This window comes from Sardina pilchardus, chromosome 3 (genome assembly GCF_963854185.1).
Source record: "Sardina pilchardus chromosome 3, fSarPil1.1, whole genome shotgun sequence".
Taxonomy (NCBI): Eukaryota; Metazoa; Chordata; class Actinopteri; order Clupeiformes; family Clupeidae; genus Sardina; species Sardina pilchardus.
Genome location: NC_084996.1, coordinates 21,111,345 through 21,133,844, shown reverse-complemented (window position 1 = coordinate 21,133,844; position 22,500 = coordinate 21,111,345). Strand labels below are relative to the sequence as shown.

At 46.3% G+C, this 22,500-nt stretch overlaps 2 protein-coding genes across 3 annotated transcripts in view; one reads left to right on the top strand and one right to left on the bottom strand.

Moving 5' to 3' along the window:
* itgb4 (integrin, beta 4) overlaps positions 1 to 15,815 on the top strand; it is a 44,919-nt gene extending 29,104 nt beyond the window's left edge. The window contains exons 28-42 of one of the 2 annotated variants that reach the window (XM_062532391.1): positions 46 to 363; positions 695 to 870; positions 1,498 to 1,678; positions 2,509 to 2,646; positions 3,755 to 3,937; positions 4,330 to 4,458; positions 9,298 to 9,504; positions 9,958 to 10,113; positions 10,804 to 10,914; positions 11,705 to 11,854; positions 12,400 to 12,588; positions 13,015 to 13,170; positions 13,520 to 13,684; positions 13,859 to 13,990; positions 14,221 to 15,815. In XM_062532391.1, the coding sequence (XP_062388375.1) occupies positions 46 to 363; positions 695 to 870; positions 1,498 to 1,678; positions 2,509 to 2,646; positions 3,755 to 3,937; positions 4,330 to 4,458; positions 9,298 to 9,504; positions 9,958 to 10,113; positions 10,804 to 10,914; positions 11,705 to 11,854; positions 12,400 to 12,588; positions 13,015 to 13,170; positions 13,520 to 13,684; positions 13,859 to 13,990; positions 14,221 to 14,369 (2,540 nt within the window). In that variant the 3' untranslated portion in view covers positions 14,370 to 15,815. The remainder of the gene's footprint in view (positions 1 to 45; positions 364 to 694; positions 871 to 1,497; positions 1,679 to 2,508; positions 2,647 to 3,754; positions 3,938 to 4,329; positions 4,459 to 9,297; positions 9,505 to 9,957; positions 10,114 to 10,803; positions 10,915 to 11,704; positions 11,855 to 12,399; positions 12,589 to 13,014; positions 13,171 to 13,519; positions 13,685 to 13,858; positions 13,991 to 14,220) is intronic. The other variant, XM_062532392.1, reaches the window with a different exon arrangement.
* A 135-nt stretch (positions 15,816 to 15,950) lies between these two features.
* zgc:194990 (uncharacterized protein LOC568410 homolog) overlaps positions 15,951 to 22,500 on the bottom strand; it is a 16,152-nt gene continuing 9,602 nt past the window's right edge. Inside the window, exons 6-10 of the mRNA XM_062531178.1 lie at positions 20,627 to 20,764; positions 18,939 to 18,990; positions 18,711 to 18,737; positions 17,461 to 17,487; positions 15,951 to 17,277 (exon numbers count right to left, since the gene is read on the bottom strand). Of these exons, the coding sequence (XP_062387162.1) occupies positions 16,715 to 17,277; positions 17,461 to 17,487; positions 18,711 to 18,737; positions 18,939 to 18,990; positions 20,627 to 20,764 (807 nt within the window). The 3' untranslated portion in view covers positions 15,951 to 16,714. The remainder of the gene's footprint in view (positions 17,278 to 17,460; positions 17,488 to 18,710; positions 18,738 to 18,938; positions 18,991 to 20,626; positions 20,765 to 22,500) is intronic.

Here is a 22,500-nt window from a genome sequence, read left to right as displayed (position 1 = left end):
GGTTTCAGGAAGTAAAGTTCTCCTCCATATGTTGTTGACCCTCAGAGCCCAGTGTGATGATGTTTAAGAAGGGCACCCAGACCTTCACGACCTCTGACCCTGTCTACAACATTCCCGTGGTCCGAACCCGGAACCTGGAGGGCCCGGCCACCGTGCACTGGCGGACACGGAAGGCGTCTCGCTTCGAGATGTCCGGCCCGCTGAAGTTCGGCCCGGGCGAGAGCGAGAAGAACGTTGTGATCGACGCACGCTCCCATCCAGGCCCCATCAACCCCGAGACCTTCCAGCTGGAGCTGTTTGAGCCGGGCCCCAACGCCGCCGTCGGAGAGAGGAAGACCACACTGGTCAATGTCACTGACCCTGGTGAGAGGATGGATGGACACACACACACACACACACACACACACATACATACATACACACACACACACACACACACACACACACACACACACACACACACACACACATATGCACCGATATGCAGACACACATCTACAGAAACTCACCAACAGACACCAATGCATACCTGATCTGTCCATGTTAAGTTGTAATATGTCTAAAACTATCATGATTTGTGAAGTGTAGGTTGATTATCCTCATCGGTGTTGTAATGTGTGTGTGTGTATGTGTGTGTGTGTGTGTGTGTGTGTGTGTGTGTGTGTGTGTGTGTGTGTGTGTGTGCGTGTGCCAGGCGGCGATATGAAGACCCAGGACATGATCCCGCTGCAGAGTATGGGCTTCATGAACCAGCAGCAGACGTCCCCAGGAGGAGTGCCCTTCTCCCCCACCAACATCAAGGCCAGCGCCACCGGCCCCCGGAACATCCGCCTCAACTGGACCCCCGTGCCCGGGGCCCTCGGCTACAAGGTCAGCCCAATGAGCATCTGTGTGTGCATGCATGCGTGTGTGTGTGTGTGTGTGTGTGTGTGTGTGTGTGTGTGCCCGGGGCCCTCGGCTACAAGGTCAGCCCAATGCCGCCTCTCACAGAGAGTCAGAGAATCAGAATCAGCTTTAAAATTACACATTAAAGCTTTTTTAAAAACTCTTTTAAAAATCAAGCCTTCATCAGGGACAGGGAGTCAAACCTACTAGTTCTGAGTCCAAGAAGCACTCCTAGACAAACATTTTCAGAATCAGCTTTATTGGCCAGGTTTGCATAAGCAAACAAGGAATTTGACTCTGGTGAATCTTTGCTAATTTGACTCCAGTTAATCAAAGCACAACACTCCACAATAAAACATAAGAAGAATGCATACACAGAACAGCAAGAATAGAATGAAGGGCAGTAGAATAAGGCTATGTATAAGAATAAATACAGTATGTACATTTGCAAATATCTGTGTGTGTGTGTGTGTGTGTGTGTGTGTGTGTGTGTGTGTGTGTGTGTGCGTGTTCTGTCAGGAAACCTGTTTTGGGGGTGAAAATGATATATACTAAAAATGAAAACAAAAAATGATAAATAACTTCATAGAATTCAACTTCATCCTCCCTCAGGTGAAACACTGGATCTACGGAGACGCAGAGGAGGATGGTCAGGTGACCGACGTGAAGTCGCCCCAGGCCGAGCTGACCAACCTGTACCCGTACTGCGACTACGAGATGCGGGTGTGCAGCTACAACGCCATGGGAGAGGGCGGGTACAGCGACATGGTGCCCTGCCAGACCCTGGAGGATGGTGAGCTACTGGGCATGCTCAGGAGTCTGGGGAGAAAGAGCCACTGGGCATGCTCAAAAGAGAATGAGTCACTGGGCATGCTCAAAAGAGAGAGAGCCACTGGGCATGCTCAAAAGAGAAAGTGTCACTGGGCATGCTCAGCATTCTGGGGAGAAAGGGTAGTGCATTGATAGGCCTCTCTTTCCAAAGTCAACTTTTGAGAGAGAGAGAAATACCGCTTAATGGGAAGGATTCACTCTCTGTCAACAAAGTAACGCTTCAAGGATGATTTATTCTCAATTCTTGATCTTGAAGCATCCTTTTGGAAAAAGTTTTTTTGGGGGGAGAAATCTATTTAAAAAAAATGATTCATGCTTTTCTAGTATAGATTGACATGGAATAATTTTTAACTTGAAGCTGTGGCTATATCAAGTAGAGCACACCTTCCCTTGGGTAAACATACAAGTTCACTGTGGACATACAGTACTGTACTTCTCATATGAAGTGAACTGTATGTATGACCTACTTTTGCAGCCACTGCAGCAAAAGGAAGTTGAGTGTCAGGAGAGAAGACTCACAGTGCATATAATATATAGATGATGATATGAATAAATATATATAAATATATATAGAGAGAGTTCTCTTACTCCCACAGAGGATAGAGTAGTTTATGCCCAGCACCTGTGCCCTCTATGGGGTCAGTTTTAGTATGCAAACTCCCTTCCTCTTCCACTCACTCACTCTCACTCTCTCTCTCCCCCTCTCTCTCTTCTTCCTCTCTGTCTCTCCTCGTCTCTCTTCCTCCTCCTCCTGTTCTGTTCTGGCGCCGGTCTGTTCCTTCTGCGGTCCAGTCCCCAGTGAGCCGGGTCGGCTGGCCTTCAACGTCCTGAGCCCCACGGTCACTCAGGTGAGCTGGGCCGAGCCCGCGGAGCCCAACGGCGTCATCACAGACTACGAGGTCATCTACACGCCCATCGACGAGGACAGCAGTAAGGACTCCTCTGACTATTATGTCATTATATGACTATAAGTTTGGGCCCATTATATGGGATCCTATAGATCTGTAGGTTTATTGATCACGTATTAGCTAGCAGTTATAGTGAACATTGAAGGGAATAGTCAGGTATCTGTTTTAATGAAGTCAATGGCAACATGGTCATTCCTATTTACTACAACAAAATTTGAAATATTTAGCTTTTATTAGTGGGCTTGCTGCAAGGCAAGCCCATTGTTCTTCCAAAGCAAGCACATTATACTTTTCACCCACTTTTTGAGAACGCCTCTTCTCCTAGAGCGTTTGAGCTATCGACGCGGTTCCAACACTAAAAAATCAGGCCCGATCCGGTGTAGCTTGCTTGTTAATGTCGGATGGCTGCCGGTTGTTGTTTTTCCGGTATTCCCGTTTTTCGCCAGTTTTCGGTCCCATTGAAATTAATGGGGATTTTTTTTTTTTTCTTTAAGCATTGTTGACATAGCTAATCACTTTTATCAAGTTAGCTAATCAACCTGGTTAGCATGGTTAGCATAGTTAGCATCTTTAGCATAACTGCTAGAAATAATCAGCTAAGTTAGCTAATTAATTTGGTTAGCATAGTTAACATAGTTAGCATTTTTAGCTTAAATGCTAGAAATCATCAGCTAAGTTAGCTAATCAACCTGAAGCATTGTTAACATAGTTAGCATTGTTAGCATAGTTGCCATTTTTAGCATAACGGCTAGAAATCATTAGCCAAGTTAACTGATCAACTTGGTTAGCATTGTTAGCATAGTTAGCATTTTTGCAAACCCACTCTTGCAGCTCCTCAGAGATACACATTTCTAGTTCAGATTGAGATCTACATAGTTTTGATAATCTTCATCATCTTCTTCATAATCACAGGAAGAAATTACAGAATATACATGTTTCGATAAGAATTGTTGTCAGTCTTCTTATAAACACTGTACAAAAATAGTTATTTCACACTTCTGTTCTACCACCGTGGTGCTGCCAAGTTTCAGCAGTAAATAGCAGTGCCTAGGGCACTTGGCTTGGTATCACTGGCTGTGATGGCGCTAGACTCGGGTCTTGACTCAGGCTTCCTCACCTCCCTGGCACAGAGCCCATTGGCACGGACAAGAAGGTGAAGATCAACAATGCAAAGAAGCGCATGTTGCTGATCGAGAACCTGCAGCCCAACCAGACGTACCGCTACAAGGTGCGGGCCAAGAACAGCATTGGGTGGGGACCGTTCCGCGACGCCACCATCAACCTGGCGTCGCAGCCCAGCAGACCGATGTCCAGTAAGTAGGCTACCAGAGAAGGAGCTCTTGGTCACCGCCACAGCACATCTTTTGCATTACATTACATTACATTACATTGCATTACATTACATTACATTACATTACATTTGGCTGACGCTTTGTAACCAACCTTTTTCTCTCTCGATTCAACTCCATTCAATTATATATGCAATATTTGTATGGCCATTCAAATAGAAACAGTGTTGCCAAAACACATACAATACAGAAATACAGAAACAAATCATGAAATTAACCTCTCTCTCTCTGTCTCCCTCTTCTTTACCCCCTCTCTCCCTCTCCCTCTATATCCCTCTTTCTCTTCCTCTCCCTTTCTCTCTCTCTCTCCCCCTTCCTCTCTCTCTTCCTCTCCCTCTCTCACTCCCTCTCTCTAGTTCCCATCATCCCTGACATCCCCATCGTGGATGCGGAGGCGGGTGACGAGTATGACAGCTACCTGATGTACAGTAACGAGGTGCTGCGGACCCCTAGCAGCTCCAAGAGCCCCAGTGTGGTCGGAGACGGTAAGTTCCAGCACACCAACGCTTTCAGTTTCAGCAGCCTGGCCAACAATGGTCAGTACACCAAGCTTTCAGATTCAGCAGCCTGGCCAACAATGGTCAGTACACCAAGCTTTCAGTTTCAGCAGCCTGACCAACAATGGTCAGTACACCAAGCTTTCAGTTTCAGCAGCCTGGCCAACAATGGTCAGTACACCAAGCTTTCAGTTTCAACAGCCTGACCAACAATGGTCAGTACACCAAGCTTTCAGTTTCAGCAGCCTGGCCAACAATGGTCAGTACACCAAGCTTTCAGTTTTAGCAGCCTGGTCAAACATGATCAGTATACAGTATGCCAACGCTTTCAGTTTCAGCAGCCTGGTCAAACATGGCCAGTATACAGTATACCAACGCTTTCAGTTTCAGCAGCCTGGCCAAACATGGCCAGTATACAGTATACCAACGCTTTCAGTTTCAGCAGCCTGGTCAGACATGGTCAGTACACCAAGCTTTCAGTTTCAGCAGCCTGGTCAGACATGGTCAGTACACCAAGCTTTCAGTTTCAGCAGCCTGGCCAAACATGGCCAGTATACAGTATACCAAGGCTTTCAGTTTCAGCAGCCTGGTCAGACATGGTCAGTACACCAACGCTTTCAGTTTCAGTCGTGTGGTCTTAGAAGGGCTGTAGACCAATGCTGTGTACATGGCTTAGTGTGGTCATACATGGTCAGTACATCAAGGCTTTATACTCTCAGTTGTGTGGTCACAGATGATCAGTACACAAAGCCTTACAGTGGTGTGGTCAGTCATACAGTACATACTTGGGCTCTCAGCACACTGTAGCGGTCTGGGGAGCAAATATGACCCTGTGGCACACCACACCAGGGCCTGGTCCATGCCAAATATGTTTGATAGATAGATAGATACAGTAGATAGATAGATAGATAGATACTGTAGACAGATAGATAGATAGATAGATAGATAGATAGATAGAGAGATAAGAAAACACATAAACTGATCTGACCAGTTTCAAAAATATTCTGAAAAAGAAAAGATGATATTTCCCATGAACACATTAATATCAATATGACTGTACAGTAACTATGATAAGAAAATGGCTACAACTTTTGCACATTACACCGTGTGCCTGATTAATGGATTCTGCTTATGAAGGAGTTAATGCAATTTTCTTGTGACTATAAGCTTACTTTCACTTCAACTGGGTGAGTGATGCTTTAACTGGACTTACCCTGATGAATCTTATCTGACTTGGCAATATATTCTCTTATCTTGAAAGTATGGGTAGTCAGCAGGGACAAACAGTCCCCACCCAGCTCTTTGATTTTGCTGAGACTGCTTCAGTCAGTACACAGCTCTGTGGAATGTGAAAACTGAAAAGGTCAACAGAGTGTAGAAGAAAGTCCCGAGTCTCAGGAAATGTTAGTGCTGTACACAGAGCATTTGGGAGAAGGCGTGTGTGTGTGCAGTTTTTGATGGCTTGTCAAAGAGGGAATGGTTCATCAACAACAACAACAACAACAACAACAACAACAACAAAAAACACTGCAGATGGCGTTTGATTCAAATATGCGTTATTTCAGGTTTAGGATGTTCTCTTTTTTTTCACTTTTTCTGTCCCGTCTCAATTTGATGGCACAGTATCTATTATAGAGTTGGATGCTGTAAAGGCTTGTTTATTGAGGGGCAAAGTTATGGGTCCGTGTTTTGTTTTTTCAATTTACCGTAATTTCCTGTGGCTTATACATTGATTTTGCAAAAAAAAAATCCTTCAACTTTGAGATTAATACACAGGGCCGGTTAATATGGTTAATATGTTAATATGGTTTTGTTTCCTTTAAACTTGCATAAAACACTGTCCTGCGGCTTATATACAATGTGGATAATACACAGGAATGTAGGCTACTGTATGCAGCTATACAAGTTCATCATCCATTACCATGATCCATGTAAAAAGAATCATCTATGAATATACAGTATAATAGACTCCCTGCTGAAGAAAGATAATGCATGCATGTGTCTGGGACTTCAAGCGTCAAAATCATCTTATGGCTTGATGGGACTTTGATTTTTGGCTTTTCTCTTTGTTATTTTTTCTCTTCTACCTGATCATATACTGCTACTGCCATAAATGCTCCATACTGAAAATCACACCAAACACCGAACATATACAGGCGTCACAATATATCAGCCCGTTTACCTTAGCAAATCAGTAAAAAAGCTTTTCACTTTTCACAGTATAAATATCAATCAGAAGTTTTCCAAAGGGCAAAGTCAGACCATGACCTTCTAAGAGAGATTCATATCGGCCTGTGTGTTCTTAGGAGCAAATCGTACTGTAGGTGCAAAGATTACTTTACATTAGATTTGGCTGACGCTTTTTAACCAAAGCGACTTACAATATGGTAAAAACATTGAGTTTTTAAGACCAATTCTAACAACAAATGTACAACAACAAACAAAAAATCACAAAGATGCAGAACCCTCCCTCCACAGTAGTTGCCTCTGGTGGCGTGGTTCTCACCCCTGGCTGAGTGAGGAGGTGAGAGAGGATTGTGTTGTGTAAGCAGTTCACTGCAGCGCTCAGATAATATGTGCCAACACCATTAATCATCGCCCACACCCCCACAGCCAAGGCCTTCTCATCCAGCGGAATATCTCTCTCTTTAAGGATTTATTCCCACTCAGCAAGGTGACTGGGCGACTGCCAAAACGCTGTCATCCAGCTCTGGCCCCTTTTAAGATGGTGGCACTTTCCAAATCTGCTTGAATGGCGTTGACTCTGTCAGCTGCTGAGGTGGTCTTGTCAGAGTAGCGTCATTCTGCTGTGCCCATTGTGCCTGTCAGTTGTTCCTACACCTGTTTGAATGATGTTGACTTTGCTGATTTGAGGTTGTAAAGTCAGAGTAGCATCCTCTGGTGATGATAATGAAAAAAGAAATCACGAGACCATACAGTACTTAGGCTATCACATCTTGGTCGTGATCGCTTTCTGTGGTCAAAAAAAGCACGGACCAGTTGCAAGGACAGTCCCCCCAACTGTGGGTACGGCCCGGCCAGCAGTACCCCGGCGCCATATCGTTCCTCAGTCGGGGCGCTCTAACTTCATGCCATCACTAGCCAGCTTCTGTCTTCTGCTCTGTTCCTCCTCGGCTCTCATTTCCTCTTCCGGGCCGAAAGCCCAAATCCAGCCTCTTACTAACCCTGGCTACATGCCCTCCACTCCCTTCCCTTCCTCATATGCTTGCTGGCTCCCTCACCTGCCCGTCCCCTCTGGGACCCCCCCCCTCCTCCCACCACCACCACCACCACTCCCCGGCCACTTGGAACGACCCCAGGCAAGCGTTGGAAGCATGTCCAGCTGGTGGGCGATGCTCTGGACCTGCGTAAGATCTCCTGGAGGTTCCCCGCGGACGAGATCCCACACAGCGTGAGCACCACAGACAACGAGGCCAGTGGTGACGAGGCACCCGCTCGCCCTCCCGCTGCCAAGACCCCCCAGCGCCAAGGTGAAGACCGTCCCCCACCGCCATCGACACAGCCGCAGGGCAGCATGCCAACCAACCGTGCCGCGCCGTGCCGTGCCGTGGCAACCAACACGCGGGGCCAACGCACGCGCCAGCCTGTTTCCAGGGGCAGCAGTGCCAGCCGTCATGCTGGTGCTTTTCCTGCTTCCTGTTTTGGGGTGCTGGCGGACACGTCTCCCATCTCCTGTATCCTGTCTCCTCTGTGCTTTCATCTCTGCCTCCTTTGCCTCATGTTCTCGCCCTCTCTTTTACATACGCTGCAGTGGATGGAGCTTGGTAGAGGCAATTAGCTTTGGGTGATCTGAGTACATCGGGGTGTTTCTGGAAATTATTTGTCGACAGTTTTTTTGTTTTTTTTGCTGAAATGTTGGGCATATCCGTAGGTGCATACTTGCTACACATTCATTGTTGAATATAGCAATTGTGTCTGTATGTGGCGTGGCTGGGCCTACCTCAAACAGCGGGGTGGGGGGGGGGGGGGTCTACCTCAAACAGTTTATATGATGTCACACATAGGAGATTACTCTGATTTGTGCTAGCATCAGCTAATGGCAGGGCACTTCCTCTCACTAGCCTGGAGATAGAGTGTAGCTGTAGCCTCTGACCTATGCACTAAAGCTACCGCTAGTCCTAGAGCTAGTTCTGTGGTAGTGTGTCGCCTTTAACGTTACTCATGCTCAAAGCTACTGCCAGTCCTAGAGCTAGTTCTGTGGTAGTGTGTAGCCTTTAACGTTACTCATGCACAAAGCTACTGCTAGTTCTGTGGTAGTGTGTCGCCTTTAACGTTACTCATACACTAAAGCTACTGCTAGTCCTAGAGCTAGTTCTGTGGTAGTGTGTAGCCTTTAACGTTACTCATGCACAAAGCTACTGCTAGTCCTAGAGCTAGTTCTGTGGTAGCGTGTCGCCTTTAACGTTACTCACACACTAAAGCTACTGCTAGTCCTAGAGCTAGTTCTGTGGTAGTGTGTAGCCTTTAATGTTACTCATGCACGAAGCTACTGCCAGTCCTAGAGCTAGTTCTGTGCTTAATTCCAGCTCTACCACAGCTGGTCTGCACAGTCCTACCGCTAATGCTAATTCCAGTGCTAGCGTAGTGGCTGCTGCTTCTGCACAGGAGTGAAGCTTTAGAAAAGCTTTGGCAAGGTGATCTGTTTTTGTCTTTTGTTTTGTGTTCTTGTGTAGTTTATATCCACAGGATTGTTAGAATTTGGTTTTGACTTTTTTGTTGTTTTTTTGCTGTTGTTTTTTTGTGTGTGTGTCGGGAAGCTCTCTGGCTAAGCCATCACTGACGATCATTTCAATGTTGCCCATACAGACCATACCAACGTGAACGGCAAGTGGGACCAGAGTTTCTTGTACCCCGGAGGTTCCGGCTCTCTCACTGGCTCCCTCTCGCGCAACATCAGCTCTGCGTCGTCCAGCTACAACCAGCTGTCGCCCCTTCCTCACGGCAGCTACAAACACGGAAGCTCTGCTGGCAGCATGACCATGGAGACCACCACCACATACGTGTCAGGCCAAGGTAGGCCTGGAATCCTGGAAACTGATTAAGTCTAGTCCTGGACTGATAGAACTTTAATGGAGATTTCCATTGAAAAGACTAGGTTGCACTCTTCATTTATCTGATGCTTTTATATATATAAAAAAAAACTTTGCTCAATGCACTGGCAACCAAATTTGCCTAAATTAATTTGCTTGTTTTCAGGAAGAATTAAGTCAAACTCTTCTTAAATGTAGTCAAATTACTTGACCTTTATACTGAAAACAATACCAACTAGATTGTTTGATTTTGATATAAGATTAATTGCACTTGGTAGCAGTTTGAAGACAGATTACCACAAGTTGGTGAGTTACTAGCTCCGAAGATCTTCCTCTGTATGGATCAGTGAATCAGTTGTGTGGAGGATAGTGTAAATTCAACTGAGATAGATAAGAGGGTCTGTTATCTGATGTGATTATTGTTTTTCTTTTCCAGGGGGCTCGATGTCACGGCAGGTTATCTCAAAAGGCGGAGTCCCGTCCGGAGAGGTGATCATGAGGAAGCGTTCGGAGAACCGCGGTTACTATGACGAGAACGTGCGGGATTCCATTGTCATGGGCGATTTGCAGGCTGGATTCATGGACAGCATGAGTATGTATCTAAGTGTGTGTGTGTGTGTGTGAGATAGCTAAAAGCTTCCTGGGTGTTGATGCATGAGCTAAAGCTTTATCATTGAGTAGCGTTGTGATGAATGGCTTTGGCATGTTGTGGCTGCACCTCCATCATGGCCTCTTGCCAGAGTCCTCTGCTGACTTGCGCTTTCTTCTACCCATCTTCTCTCTCTCTGTCTCTTTCTCTCTCTCACTCTCTCTCTCTCTCTCCTCTCTGTCTCCCCCTCTCTCTCTCCATCCCATGACTTCACTCCTCCCCACACTTTCCTATTTTCCTGCTTCACTTACACTCCTCTCCTCCCTCTCCTTTCTCTTGTACTCCCCTCCTTTTCTCTCCTGCCCCCTTTTCTCCATTTCTCTCTAATCATCTTTTCCCTCTTCCTATTCTTCTCTCTACCTGCCTCTCTCCTTCTTTTCTTCCTCTTCCTCTCCTTCTACTCCTCCTCTCTCCATCTCTCTTCTCTCTTCACCCTCATACTCTTCCGCCCTCCTCTCTCCCTCCTGTCATCATCTCTCCTCACTCCTTGCTCTCCTCCCCCTCTTCTCTCTCCCTCTCCCTCTCCTCCTCCTCTCTCCTTGCTCTCCTTCCCTCTCCTCTCCTCTCCTCCTCCTCTCCCTCTCCTCTCCTCCTCCTCTCTCCTCCTCTCTGCTTGCTCCATGGCTACCTCAGGTGGCTCAGGCTACACTAAGACCAGCCTCAGCATGAATGCCAGCTCCAGGGGGCGCACGCAGTCGGAGGATGTGAACGATGCCCTCATGAACCTGGACAGGGTGCTCCTGGGTGAGTGAGTGAGAGACCACCCATAGCCCAGAGAAAGACCCCATACCATACTATATACCCCATACCACACCATGCCATACCAGTGTTTCCCCTACAATGTATTCTGCAGTGGCGCAGCACCACGGCTGGATTTTCAGCACCACTGCAGCATCTTCACATGATCCGTAATGTTACCACAATTAGGCCTACTTCCACATTCTAAAAGCACAACAGCCAACGTCATCGTTGAAATTAGGGTACTTGACAGACCCTAGCACCACTGCTGTAAAACATTCTAGGGGAAACACTGCATACCATATACCATACCATACTCTACCATACTATACCATACCAAACCATGTCATACCATACTGTACTATATGCAACCCACCCTTCTTCCCACACTAACACACACACACACACACTCACTTTCTGTCTCACACACTCTTGTTTCTCCCACACAAGTAATCAGACATGCTCACTCACATTCACATACACAACTCATAACATGGATAAACTCCTCTGATTGTAACTCAGCTGGTTAGCCACCCATGAGCTTGATACGTGTACTACAGCTGGTATGGCTAGAAAGCACAAATTTGGGAATATGGGCTATGCATTGGTAAGCGTATGTGTTGCTTGTTTGTGTGTGTGTGTGTGTGCGTGTGTGTGTGTGTGTGTGTGTGTGTGTTTATGTGTGTGTGTGTATGTGTGTGTGTGTGTGTGTGCACATGCGCGTGTGTGTGTGTGTGTGTCTCCTCTCCTCTACTGCTCTGACATCCCCCCCCCTCCCCCAATCCTGTCCCTTCAGAGACCCGGATGAACCCTGGTGTCCCCGACACCCCGACCCGCCTGGTGTTCTCGGCCCTGGGGCCCACGGCCCTGAAGGTCAGCTGGCAGGAGCCCCACTGCGAGAGGGACATCCTGGGCTACTGCGTCCTCTACCAGCTGCTCAACGGAGGTGAGGGGGAGCACCGCTCATGGAGCAGACGAGAGAGCGAGGGGAGAGGGCATTTCTCTCGGAGGAGAGGAGAGACGGAGAGAAAGGGGGGACTTATCATGGAGGAGAGGAGAGAGAGAGGGAGGGGAGACAGAGAGAAGGGGGGACTTCTGGTGGAGGAGTCTAGATAAGGAGGCCAGAGTGGGAGACTTCTCATGGAGAAGAAGAGAGAAATTAGCTTCAGAAATTAGCACATATTTGCTTGAGCCATTCACTAAACCAGCTGAGTTAAATTAGCATAACTCATCTATCTGTTTTATGTGCACTGGTAGCACCAACACAGTGTGGCTCACTGTGGCCCACCTCTGGGGAGGGAATGATAGTCCACTGATAGTCCACTGATAGTCCACTGATAATACGAGAGATAGTCCACTGATAGTCCACTGAGATACAAGAGATAGTCCACTGATAGTCCACTTAGAGTCCACTGAGAGTACGAGATAGTCCACTGATGGTCCGCTGAGAAAAGTATGTGTCCTGACGGTGACTCTGTGCTGCTGTTTCAGGCGAGACGAAGCGCATCGACGTGAGCAACCCGGCGCAGAACTCGGTGGTGGTGCAGGAGCTGCTGCCCAACCACTCGTACGTCTTCAAGGTCAAGGGTCAGAGCCAGGAGGGATGGGGCCCCGAGAGGGAGGGCGTCATCACCATCGAGTCCGCCGTCGACCCCAACAGCCCCCTCAGCCCCATGCCTGGTGAGCCAGCTCTCATCCATCCATCCATCCATCCATCCATCCATCCATCCATCCATTCATCCATTCATTCATTCATTCATTCATTCATTCATTCATTCATTCAATCACTCATTCATTCTTTCACTCTCACTTATCTATTCACTCACTCACTCATTCATTCTCTCAATAATTAATTCATTTACACATGTATTCATTCATTCACTTACTCACTACTTACCCTTCCAAACCCTATCAATCTACCTATCAGTATATCAATCTATCTATCTAGCTAGAGTATATCAATCAATCTTTATATCTATCTATCTCCTCATTCATGGGGATGAGCACCATGTCCTTGTCCAGTGTCCTACTGCCCTCCCTGATGCCCTGTGTGTGTGTGTGTGTGTGTGTGTGTGTGTGTGTGTGTGTGTCCTCCCCCTCCCACAGGCTCTCCGTTCACTCTGAGCACGCCCAGTGCCCCGGGCCCGCTGGTGTTCACGGCGCTGAGCCCCGACACGCTGCAACTGAGCTGGGAGAAGCCGCGCAAACCCAACGGGGACATCCTGGGCTACGTGGTCACCTGCCAGCAGCTGCACGGGGGAGGTGAGCACCCCAGACCAGGACACCGCTGCTATAGATGAAGAGTGTTGTTAGAAAATGCCACTCCAGTTCCAGTGTTACAAAATTCATAAAAATGGAGTATATAGCATACAGTATAGCGAACCTCTTCATATATACATTGCACAGCTCAGTTTTATGATACACCCACTTTTGTCTTGTATGTTATCTTGACCGTTCTTTGGCTTCGATACAATTCTCTGGTTTAGTATTTATACCATTCTTTGGTTTGGTATCTTCACCGATGTTTGGTTTGGTATCAATACCGTTCTTTGGTTTGATATCTTCACCGTTCTTTGGTTTGGTATCTTGACAGTTTCTGGTTTGGTTCCAGGTGACTTGCGCTCCTTCCAGGTGGGCGGGGACAACGCGGAGACGAGCCTGACGGTGTCTGACCTGCAGGAGAACGTGCCCTACAAGTTCAAAGTTCAAGCGCGGACTACCCAGGGCTTCGGGCCCGAAAGAGAGGGCATCATCACCATCGAGTCCCAGGATGGAGGTACTATTGGATGTTAATATCATTAGATTCTGTTCACACGTACCTAGCCCAAACCATGTTATTTCAATGTCCCTCTGGTACAGCATTTGTATAAGAAATGTGCTGTACTTATTCAACAGTCTACACATAATTGAAAGTAATTGTTTTTTTTTTTTGTCCTCTCTCATTTTCTAGGCTCCATGTCTCAGTTTAACAGTCAGTCTATGAGCAGCAGAGAGGTGTTCCAAATGCCCGGAGAATCCACCACGCACACCAGCGTCACACACACCAATTTCGGCGGTCCCTACTTATCTGGGGATATGCAAGGTGGGTGTTTTAAGAATTTTAAGACTGGCCTAGACACAGGCCTTTAAATACGTGAAATAGAACATATAGAGCTCTGTCAAATGTCTTGTGTTAAACAACAGTAAAAACATTTTTTTCTTTCTTCGTGTGTGTGTGTGTGTGTGTGTGTGCGCATGTGTGTGTGTGTGTGTGCGCGTTTGTGCATATGTGTGTGTGTGTGTGTGTGTGTGTGTGTGTGTGTGTGTGTGCAGAGGTCACGGGAGGCATGATGATGACCACCCAGCGCATGGAGAGCAGCGGAACCTTCACGCGTCAAGTGATGCAGGAAGTGGTGCAGAGGGGCGTGGTCTCCAGCACAAGTGTGACCAAGCGCACAGAGAATAAATACTACGAGGCCTAAGGACATATTAATAAACACACACACACACACACACACACACACACACACACACACACACACACACACACACACACACACACACACACACACACACACACACACAGACACAGAGAATAAATACTACGAGGCCTAAGGACATATTAGTAAACACACACACACACACACACACACTCAAAGCCAATGCAAAAGGGACAAACTAGTTTTCTAAACAGGTCAGCGGTGTTACCTGTGATTTTCCAGGTCGCACACAGGTGACCCTTTTGAGAGACAATAGTGTGAGCTCTCCCTGTCTGTTACAAACCATCCTCCCTTGCTCCCGCCCACGTCTCCAGGGTCACCATGGGAACACATTATGGTCTATTCTGTTTCGTCTCATTGTAGGACTTGAACTCGTTTTTGATTATGAGTATCATCTCAAAAAGACCCTTCACAGAATCTGCAGTCCTACCCTCCGTCTCCCAGAGCAGCACCACAGGGCCCAACAGCCTCGAGTGCCCTCTGAGGAAGGGTATTAACGGCTCACAAATGCCCTCTGTGCCCTGCCCAAGCCCTTTGGTCAGAGGGTTCATTCACTGTTCCCTTTGAGACTTGCCCCCCCGTTCTGCCCCCGCTGTAGCATCACCTGTGGGGCTTTGGATTAGAGTGACCTGTCTGCCAGGGCTGATTAGGGGAGATTATCCCCAGCGAGAGATCCTACTGCCCAAGGCAAGTCATGCCACGGCAAGTGAGGACTATCTGCCCCTTAATACCCCTGGTCAGAAACTGCCTAGTGTGTGTATGTGTGTGTGTGGGGAGGGGGGGCAAGAGAGCCTATCTACTCACCGGTCTGAGTTGCCCTGTTTTAAGGTATATCTGCAGTTGCTTAGTCAAGATGATGCCATGAAATGTAGAACACAGTCTTAGTATCTGTGCCTTACAACCTGAGGTGATTTTTACTGAGGAGACATGATCATTTTTACACACAGGTTATTTCCTTTTAAATTGTTTGTTGTGTAGGTTTGAAGCATCTCTCTGAACATCAAACTCAAGTTAAAGTTAAATCAATTTTAAAACATCTCTTGCGTCCTATGCTTCAGGTATTCAGCTTTCAGTGTTCCATTGCTTCAGCAAGGGTTAATGTATTCAGACGAAAGATTGTTTTGATTTTTGTTTTGTTTTTTATCATATTCCAGATATGTTGTTTTATATTCTTTCAGTTTTACATTGATATCATTTTATGTGAGGATTTTCAGTTGAAACAGTATCTCGCCGATGTTTTGATGTAGTCGGACAGGTTGTCAACAGATTTTGTTCCACCATACCAAAATCATTGCCATGTTTGTTTGAAAGGTTTTGGTTCCACTGGGTCATTGTGTAGAAACACTGAACTCCTACCACTGCCTGTAATGGTTTTCTAATACGCATGTCAACAACATTGCACTTAATGAAATTATAATTGTAAAACATCTCCTGTGTGACTGTCTGTTTTGTATTGAACTGACTCTGTTTTGCTCTGATTCTGTAAATCTTGAATGAATTACACATGGCAAGGATAGCTGCATTAGTTATATGAGGCCAGAGAGGATTTGTTGATGAAAAAGACGTACAGGGCAAATCTTTATTTCAATACTGGTAGAAAGAGCAGTGTAACAGAAACATTTCACAAATGAACATCAAAATCAAAAAGCACACGCGCAAAAAAGAAAGCATTAGCAGGATGCAAAGGGGGTGAGAGAAATCACATCGTCAAAGCACTCTTAGTCTTTTTTGTTTTGGTTCATTTCAAAAATGGTTTGTTGTTTAAAATAGTTTTTGCTCAGCTTGTCAGCCATTCCAGAGTATGAAGCTCTACGTGGTCTACTGTTGCTGTTTTCAATGGGAAGTGCATTATCCAGGCTCAAATATCCTGTGAATTAAGGGACTTAGAGGGTGTCTAACATGAGAGAGAGGCATCAAGGACTGTTCGAAAGTGACAAACTCTCACACTAAGATTTGCGAATGAGCGTAATAGGGTTTTCGGACACAACACAACAACAACAACACTGTTGCTCTCTTAAACCAATTATTTCCAATCACTTGTGTTGTGCAACAACGGTTGAGCAAACACTATTTTGAGCCGAACAACCCATCGGCGAAATTGCTTTATACCTGTGAGAGGGCCTTAAGCTCTGAGTGGACGAGTGGAAACAGCAGGCTAACAGCCGATTTCAGACTGGATCCGTTTCAGATTCGGTTCTGATCCGCTCCAGTCTGCTGCCGTTGGTGTTAGCGTCTACACCTGAACACTGACACCTCTGTACTGCATTGAACAGCTGGGGGGGGGGGGGGGTGATGGGATGGCAATGGTGGTGGTGGTGGTGGGGCAATTAGCTCCAGAGACACGGGCCGGGGCAGAAGCAGGGTTCTCTTGCCCCCGCCTCCCGGATCACCATGTCCCTCACCACCTCGACGGTGCCAAAGACGGGGTAGAGTTTCTCGCTGAAGGTGTCAGTGTAGGTGTAGATGTGCGCCCGGCGCTCCACGTCGTAGAAGGACAGCTGCCCGCCCTCGTAGTCCAGGTAGATGCCCACCTTGCGTGGCAGCGGGAGGTCCGCGGGCAGCGGCGTGTAGGGCACAGTGAGCGCCTTCAGCTCCTGCCCGCGTTCCAGGCGCAGCGTCAGGTAGCCGCTCTCCGTGTTGAGCGAGCGGTAACCGTGACGCAGCGCCGAGGCCCGTGCCACGCCCAGGCGCCAGTCGCGATCGCCCACCTCCACCTCCCAGTAGTGCCGCCCCGCGCTGAAGCCCTCGGCCGCCAACGCGCACCACCAGCCGTTGAAGCGGCGCCGGCAGTCCGCCACGTCGCACTTCTCGTAGCCGCACCGCATCCGCTTCCTGTCGCCCGAGATCAGGAGGTCAGGGTTCGCCGTCTCCGAGTCAAGGGTCACCTCCTCTGTAGATGAGCATCAACATCATAATATATAATATTATTATTATATTATTATTATTATATTATATTATATTATATTATATTATATTATCACATCATATTATACATCCGGTGTGATGAAAGTATCACACTTGTGTAAATATTAATATTAATATATCAGTGAGAGTATTGTAAGATGTACTCTACCTGCTGCATCTCCTATCCAGTTCCATACTGAAAGCCAAGAGACAACCAGAGGGTTAAATATTGAGTAATGCAGAGACGATTACAGAAGTGAGAATGCGCTAAGGTGAATCTCGCTAGAAGCTAGAAAGTCTAAGTCAGCTGAATTAGTCTTTCTCAGTCACTTTGGCACATTTCTCAAGTGAAATTAAAAGTTCAAACTGCATCTCATTGGCTCCACAGCATCTAGTAACTTGTGAGTCTACAGCATCTAGTCACTTGTGCACATCATAAAAGCAGTTTCTCACTACTTCAAACAAACACCATCTAGTCACTTGTGCACATCATAAGAACAGTTTCTTATTACTTCAAACAAACAGCAAATGCTGTGCCACATCCGTGCAATTACTTATTTAGAACAGTCTGATGTTTTGTATATCAACAATTGCTACTGTCTTAGGGGTCCAAATGCATTATACTGTAGGTTCTCCGTTGAATAGTCCTTCCCCCACACCCTGCTTGAGTCATTACATTACAAAAGTGTTGAACCAGTTGCCATTTCCATTACACTGTTTTTTTTTATGAAAGAATCACTGTACAGTAAAACCCTGGGTCTTTCTTTTTTGTATGACAATGAATTACTCAATCTGGCAACAAATCGCACTACAAACAGTACCGTAAAAGAACAGTAAATATGAAACCTGATCTCTGATCTGCAATCTCCCACATACAGTTATGTGTAGCCTATTACTGCTGAGATTGATATACGTCAAACAGAACAAACAGAAGCCTTGTGTATTTTGATAAGAAAGTCTTTACAGAGTAAATACTTATTGACAGCATGACAAAGCAATTTGACTATCTTGTTCAGAGAGGTGAAACAGCAACTTTTCACTCAGATAGCACTAACAATGTTGTTGATTGGCATACATATTTGCTTTTGTCACATGAACATAGTATTTTGAGCAAGTCGCATGCAGTTAAATTGTTTCGAGAGATGCACCAGCTAGAGTGCGGGCGGTAATGACGATTTGAGAAATGCACCCAAGCAGAGAGGGTTAAGCGGAGCTTTGACCAAAGCTACTGATAATAACTACAATTCAATGGTCCTCAGACAATAACTGCAGCTTCCAGCTACTAATGCTTCCTTTAAACAATAGCAAAACATTATCTAATGTAAAATAAGGCGTATAAGCGTTTGAAAACAGAAAACACCTTCATTAAGTGTGTGTGTGTGTGTGTGTGTGTGTAGGTGTGTAGGGGCAAAAACTTACATGCATGTGGAATGTACCGACTTGCATCTGAAAATAAGACACACATAAAAAATACATATGTGGTTATTAAGTATCTTACAAAGTTCTCACAGGAAATGTTGCCATTTATCATTTGTCATTTGTTAGGCCATTTTTTTTTACAGGAAAGGGATTGTCTAGAGAGGATGGCTGTAAACATCACATAACACACTACACTTAACATGCAGTAATGGATGAAAACCAACTAACCAATCTTCTGATTCTTTTGTTTGTGAGCCAACCACAGCCTCGGGATGATCTCCTGAGGTACACACACACACACAGAATGTAGAATGTAGAATGTTAGGAGTGTTCTTCTATCAGATTACAGGATACAACCTCATTGGCTCATGACCTCTTACAGTACCTGTGGGTATGCAATATTACAAAATTACAAGCAATGTATGTTCAGTGATAGCCTGGAGAGTCCAGACCCTGGTAATCTCTCAGATTAAGGGTCTGGCCACGAATAATGTAATGGCCCAACTCGAGGGACGGCACCAAGCATGCATTTAAAAAATGTCACTACACGCAATTGGATAACACTACGACCAATGTTTACTGACTTCGAGCCTTGCAGCGCTGCCGTCGTCAGTTTAGCTTGCCTCTGACCCGCCTATATCAGATATACCGATTTGATTAGATGCCTGGGGTAAAAGTAACGTACATCATTGCTCATTGACAGTGAGTATCTTGCAGACACAACTCAAATTGTGCTCTCCAGAACTCTGGATTCTCAGGATAGTTCAGTGATGGAATGGAACCATGGGAAAAAGAACAAAGAGGCCCTAAAACTGAACTACCTGGCTGGACATATGGCCATTCTGTCTGGTATAGATCTGTGACCCCCTGTTTCAGACAGGGGACATTGCTCTTCGAGTGTTGCTTTCTGGATAAAGATCTTAACTTCGACAGCAGCATCACCATTAAGCCTTGAGGTGATTATGTTTCAGTCAACTAGCCTACACAACGAACACAAAAGAGCTGTTGAACTCTGACTTTTCATGTTGAGACAGAAAATCTTTAACGGGTGCTTAAGTGTGAAGGGGTAGACTGTAGCTCCTACTCTGCCCGTAAAACTTCTACACTGAAACAAAAATCAATGGATTTTAGGAGATTTGTCGGAGCACTTCTGTGAGTACACACAGAACATTTTAATGTTTTAATGCACTTTTCAACACACACACACACACACACACACACACACACACACACACACACACACACACACAGCAAATATCAAGTCAACGTTTCAAATCTCAGGATATTACTGTATGTACACACACACACAGCACACCACATAAATCTTAAAGTGTGTGTTAAGACTAGTCCTAATGTGAAGTGTGTGTTGAGACTAGGCCTAATCTGCAGTGTGTGTTGAGACTAGGCCTAATCTGAAGTGTGTGGTGAGACTAGGCCTAATCTGAAGTGTGTGTTGAAGTATCTTGAACTTGAATTTGAATTTGAGACTAAGCCTAATCTGCAGTGTGTGTTGAAACTAGGCCTAATCTGAAGTGTGTGTTGAGACTAGGCCTAATCTGAAGTGTGTGTTGAGACTAGGCCTAATCTGAGGTGTGTGTGGACTGTGGAGAGACTAGGCCTAATCTGAGGTGTGTGTTGAGACTAGGTCTAATGTGAAGTGTGTGTTGAGACTAGACCTAATGTGAGGTGTGTGTGGAGACTAGGCCTTATCTGAAGTGTGTGTGGAGACTAGGCCTAATCTGAGGTGTGTGTGGAGACTAGGCCTAATCTGAAGTGTATGTTGAGACTAGGCCTAATGTGAAGTGTGTGTTGAGACTAGGTCTTATGTGAGGTGTGTGTGGAGAGACTAGGCCTAATCTGCAGTGTGTGTGGAGACTAGGCCTAATCTAAAGTGTGTGTTGACCGCGGCTCCAGACCTTCTCTGTGCTCTCGGCCATCACGGCCCAGATGACCAGCTCCATGGCGGAGCGCAGGTGGGTCAGACGACCTCTACGCCACTGGTACTCAAGGTCATCCAGCACCATCAGCACCGGCTCCCCTGGCCACACGCCGTGCTGGGGGCGGAGAGAGGAGGGAGGGCGGAGAGGAGGGAGAGGGGTGGAGAGAGGGGGGGTAATGACGGAGAAAGGGAGTGAAAACGTTTAGAATAGTCTAGAATAGTTTAGTCACATTGCATGCTGCAGCTCCCTTTCCATACAGTTTTAATCAAATCTCAAATCACTGCCTTGGGTCCTCCATACTGAGGGCAGACAGGAATGACAGAGGGAGGGAGAGGGGAGTGTGTGTGTGTGTGTGTGTGTGTGTGTGTGTGTGTGTGTGTGTGTGTGTGTGTGTGTGTGTGTGTGTGTGTGTGTGTGTGTGTGTGTGTGTGTGTGTGTGTGTTGAGGGTTAATGATGGATAAAATGTGTGAAAGTGAGTAAGAAAAGTTTCTAAAAGTCCTGCACACTGTAGCTCCCTTTCAGTGCAGTTTCAGTAAAATCTCTTTTTCATGTTGCACAGCTTTTGGTCCAGCAACTGCACTTTCTTATGATGTGTGATCTGTGTAGGTATCTCATTGTTCTGTGATTCTCCAGTGATACAGTATATGGTATATCATCAGATGATTTTTTTCCCCCGTACTGACAGTATTCGGTAACCTCGAGAAATGGAGATCAACGTGAAAAATCAAATACCCCTTTATTGTCGTTAGTAACACCTACTGTATATACTGTATCAGCTATAATATATTTCATATGAAAATGACTGCTGTGAAAAAAGACCATGTGGTTTTGGGACCTCAGCCTGAAACCCAGTGACAAATCAAGAGAAGCTTGTACAGCACGACTGGAAGGGCCCTGGGACAGAGAAGACCTCTGGCAGGGAGCTATCTTGCCGGTGGGGGAGACGGTTGAAATGCTCCAAATTCTAATGGAATGGGTTCTTCCTTGGCTCACGCTACATCTTTGCACAATGCTTCATGAAAACTGGGCCACGGTTCTTGTTCAATCTTGGGGCAGTAATGTTTGTGCGTTGCACACAGAAAGACAAGCAGACAAACTACACCGAAACCGACCTTGCCAGAGGTCAATATATCTCCAAATTAGGCTACAACAATTGTACTCGTCTTGTTGTCTGCAATCGAGTCTGTTAGCTTTTAGCTTGTTCAATTACTACCTTCAGATGAAACTCATCATTTAAAATTCATTGAAAGTGAGGTGAGTATCAGAAATATCCCACATTAGACTGGCTAAAACCTGCATACGGTCTACCCCCCTTAGACTTCACCATAGCAACATGCTATAACAATAAGTAGGTACATACAGTATAATGCGCTAATTAATCACTGCTGACTGACGAGGGCACCATGCCAGGAGTGATGCCACACGTGCCGAGAGCCTGCGAGGGCATTACAGCAGCCGAGGCCTGCTGGCATCAGAGGGAACGTGAGCCATAGAGACTTCAGTAAGGAGAGCACTGCTGGCATCAGAGGGAACGTGAGCCAGAGAGACTTCAGTAAGGAGAGCACTGCTGGCATCAGAGGGAACGTGAGCATTACTGCAGCCGAGCACTGCTGGCATCAGAGGGAACGTGAGCCAGAGAGACTTCAGGGAGGACACAGGGATTACTGCCACATTAATAACATAATCACAGCAAGATGGAGAGAGAGAGAGAGAGAGAGAGAGAGAGAGGGAGGAGAGGAAAGGGATAGAGGGAGGGAGGAGACTGGTGTTGTGGTGAGTGGTGAGAGTAGTAGAAAAGGGTAGAAAAGGAGAGAGAGAAAGAAAGGATCTCATGCCCAGTACCTAAAAC